Here is a 3,799-nt window from a genome sequence, read left to right as displayed (position 1 = left end):
TCCGTGCTTTACAGTACTTGACGCTGACTCGCCCCAACCTGCAGTACGCTGTTCAGCAGGTGTGCCTCCATATGCACGCACCGCGTGACTCTCACTGGACTTTGGTGAAGCGTATTCTCCGTTACATACGCGGCACCATGTCCTTGGGACTCACCCTGACGGCCTCCGCCTCCACCGACCTCGTGGCCTACTCGGATGCTGACTGGGCTGGCTGCCCCGACACACGACGCTCTATGTCAGGCTATTGCGTTTACCTTGGGCCCTCGTTGATCTCTTGGTCATCGAAGCGGCAGCCCACGGTCTCCCGCTCCAGCGCTGAGGCAGAGTATCGCGCCATGGCTAATGTCGTGGCCGAGTGCTCTTGGATACGTCAGTTGCTCCAGGAGTTGCTTTGTGATGTTCACAAGGCCACTCTTGTCTACTGCGACAACGTCAGCGCGGTCTACCTCTCCGCCAACCCAGTGCACCATCGACGAACGAAGCATATTGAGCTTGATATTCACTTCATGCGCGAGGAGGTTGCCCTTGGCCGTGTTCGGGTTCTCCACGTGCCGACGACGCAACAGTTTGCTGATGTGATGACTAAGGGATTGCCTACTCCCGTCTTCGAGGAGTTTCGGTCCAGTCTCTGTATCTCCAGCGACGCTTCGACTGTGGGGGGTGTTGAGTATATATTTTGTATTGCACGTGTATTGGAGTTGTGGCCCACCTCCTAGTCTTGTATAGTTGAGGTAGAGGTCTTCCCTTGTATTATATATGCGTGCACCAGCACCCCAATCAATATATTGTATTGCAAATTATCTGTCTACAATACAACTTCGGTGCAACATTATGCCATATGAATTAGTGAATTACAGTAAACAGAGTCAGCTTCCAAACAAAAGAAGCCAACACACTTCCAATTATACTTCTCCATTCATCTGCCACTGTCTATTACACTGCTTTTACTTGACTTTCCAGACAAAAAAAACAGCAACAACAACGGGATAAGCTAAACCAACAAGGGCACTGGAGCACACTACTGCGCCTCTACCCTGCTAGTAGTAGTTCGGGATGCAGAAGTACGAGACGAGCGCGGGCCATGGCACAGAAGTGACCTCGAACAGGGTTAGAAGACAGGCAAAACAAGGGGCATACATACCCTAGACTATTTTCAGATCATACAAGCTTCCATGCAACATCATGCCATATGAATTACCATATATAGTCTCAGCTTCCAATCAACATCACTCCACCATGGCGTCAACATCTCCAGTATGCTTCTTGCTAGGTGATTTCAGCAACGACACCCCTGGTCGTTTATGTATTTGCTTCCTACCTGGCATATCAAATTCCACATTTCTTCAGCAATAGTTTGGGAAAGAAAAACTGATCGACAAACAATTGGCGCAAATACAACCATTATTCTACATTTCCATGCAAAAAGGCTACTGAAAAAAAAATACCAAACTTGATAAGCATGCAACGCTCACGCCCTATAAATAAATTACATGTCGCAGGAGAAGTGTGGTTGTTCTGGTTAGGGTTTCACCGTTAGCATCCCCAAATCACTGGACTTATATCAGCTCCCATCTCATTGCTATATATCTATATAATGTGTTCAAAATCTCAATAAGTTCCTCCCAAACAAGAGGTGCCAAGTGTCCACCAAACCTGTCTTGAGATGTATTGTATCATGACCTAGCATATCATCTTATTTCTGTTGAATCCGTATTATCCACCCTAAAACACACACTATCTACGTGTGTGATACGACGATGCCGTCCCCACTCACCAAGAAGAAGATGCATTGATCTGGTAGTTTAGCATGGAGTATTGTTGGAAGTATCAGTTACCTGGAGCGGGTTGGAGATATGCGGAGATCCTACTTGCATCGTAGCCCTCGGCTACACAATAAGTCCTCTCAGCAGGGAACTCCACCACTTGCTCAACAGTCTCGTTCTTCATGTCAACAGCAAGCACCCAAGCTGTGCGTTGCCTTGGGCTGAAGTCAATCTTGGCGAGGAAATAAACAATGGCATCATTCTGCAGGCTGAGTGTGGGCAGGCTACCGCAAAGAGACGACAAGGTTGGGAAGGAAGCCGCGGTACCAGCTGCATCAACCATTATACGGGTGGAATCGAGCTTGCAAACCATGCGCCAATCCTTGGCCGAGGCGTGACGGCTCTTGTCGATGCTCCATGCTGTGGCCATCCAACGACAGGAGGGGACCTTAGAGGAGCTTGTGTCGTCGGGCCGAAGCAGCATCGCAACATACTTGATGGTGTTGCCAAAGACGGCAATGTCGCGAACGGACCTTGGATTGAAACCCCTGTCGCGGGGTTCGGACGGCAGCTTCAGGTAGCGAAGCTTGGGGCGTTTGGCGAGAACGTCACAGAAGATGATGTTGTGCCAGAGATCCACCCAAGCCACGGTGCCATTGATTCCTCCGATGGCGAGTGTCTTGCTTGGGAGGTGGTGGTCTGGATATGATGAACCCATTACCACCGGCTTGTTGCTCCAGGTCTTGATAGCAGAGTCATAGATGCAGATGTGAGGAGATTCTTTACCCCAGAAAATGTAGGATTGTGCGGCAACGACGAAGTCGGCCTCGGCCTCGGCCTCTCCATGTACATGGGGGCGTAGGCTGACGTGGTTGCTGGTGTTTTTGGAGCTTTTGTTGGGCTTGCGCATGATGGCGAGCGAGCGCTGGCTGAGTCGGTGTTGGAAGCCGGGTTGCGGGAGTTGGTGAAGTTTGCGGGCGAGGGCGTCGTAGACGAAGTATTGGCAATTTCGGGGACGCAAGTGATCGGTCGGATAGTCGGGGTCGACGGTGGGGACGCATAGGAGGACGAGGCCGCCGTCGGTCTCGGTGGCCAGGATGTAGGGCGCGACGGCGAACTCAGTGTGGTCCATGTGGGTGGCGTGGACGCAGAAGTAGGAGACGAGCGGCGGGGCGACGGCGCAGAAGGTGACCTGGAGTCGGCCCCTGAGATTGGGGGCCCCGGCCTCCATATCGATGACGGCGGTGGTGGCATTCTTGCGGTCGGCGAAGTAGGCGCATGGATCGATGAGGACGAAGGGCGGCCGCTCATCGTCGGGGTAGCCGTAGGCGGGAGGAGCCGGTGGCCACTGCATGTCCTTCTCTTCGCCGCCGCCGTCGGGGTAGCTCCAAGAATCGGCCATCAATCGATCCCAAGTCGATTGCCTTGTTCATGCTGGATGGATCACAAATCGTTGCTTCGTCTCGGCGGGTGTGTGGATGGATTTATGGGGTGGGATTGGCACGATCGATCCGTGTTGGGTGGGAAGATGAAATCGAATTGGAGTGGGAGTCGGGGTCAAAGGGGATCAATGAACGCAGGCCTCCGCCGCCGCCTGCTGCTGGGAGGAGCGAGTGGGAGCGGTGGGTAGTTATTGCCGGGGCTAGGGTTTTATTCTTTTTTTTTTTGAAGGTAACTAGGGATTTTATTCAAGGATCATCAAGTCTGGGATACAAGCAATGTCTGGTAAAACCCCTAGCCACACATGGCGGCCCACCGGCAGAGACGCAGCTCCTTTTGCTACCGTGTGGGCCTCGAAATTATTCTGTCTACTTTCGAAACAAAAAATAACAGAGGTAAAAAAATTCTTGGAAAGATTGATTTCATGCAATATTGGCGCATAAACTGGCGAGGCTTCTTTGTTGATGTTGGTTACCACCTCTAGACAATCCGACGCAATCTCCAGTTTCTGCAGATTCAAATCTCGTGCAAGGGCAAGGGCCTCGCTTCACGCTTGCGCCTCTAAGCTTGGCGGGTCGAGCAAGCCGTCAAAGACC

General features: G+C 51.9%; 1 protein-coding gene across 1 annotated transcript; it reads right to left on the bottom strand.

The window, feature by feature from the left end:
- Window positions 1-527: 527 nt before the first annotated feature.
- LOC123094193 (uncharacterized) lies at window positions 528-3,487 on the bottom strand. Its single transcript, XM_044516253.1, has 2 exons — window positions 1,836-3,487; window positions 528-1,318 (listed from the first exon to the last, which is right to left on the bottom strand). Exons 1-2 carry the CDS (start codon window positions 3,163-3,165, stop codon window positions 1,227-1,229), a joined length of 1,422 nt encoding a protein of 473 aa, XP_044372188.1. The 5' UTR covers window positions 3,166-3,487; the 3' UTR covers window positions 528-1,226.
- Window positions 3,488-3,799: the final 312 nt, after the last annotated feature.

The sequence above is a fragment of the Triticum aestivum genome, chromosome 4B (assembly GCF_018294505.1).
Source record: "Triticum aestivum cultivar Chinese Spring chromosome 4B, IWGSC CS RefSeq v2.1, whole genome shotgun sequence".
NCBI lineage: Eukaryota > Viridiplantae > Streptophyta > Magnoliopsida > Poales > Poaceae > Triticum > Triticum aestivum.
The sequence above is the reverse complement of the archived record's forward strand: the minus strand, read 5'-3'. Positions and strand labels throughout refer to the sequence as shown.

Bases quoted from the DNA above. Each gene is read 5' to 3' on its own strand.
- LOC123094193 (XM_044516253.1), bottom strand. From the start codon at position 3,165: ATGGCCGATTCTTGGAGCTACCCCGACGGCGGCGGCGAAGAGAAGGAC. The intron at 1,319-1,835 runs GTAACTGATACT...TTGATATGCCAG, and splicing joins ATATCTCCAACCCGCTCCAG to GTAGGAAGCAAATACATAAA.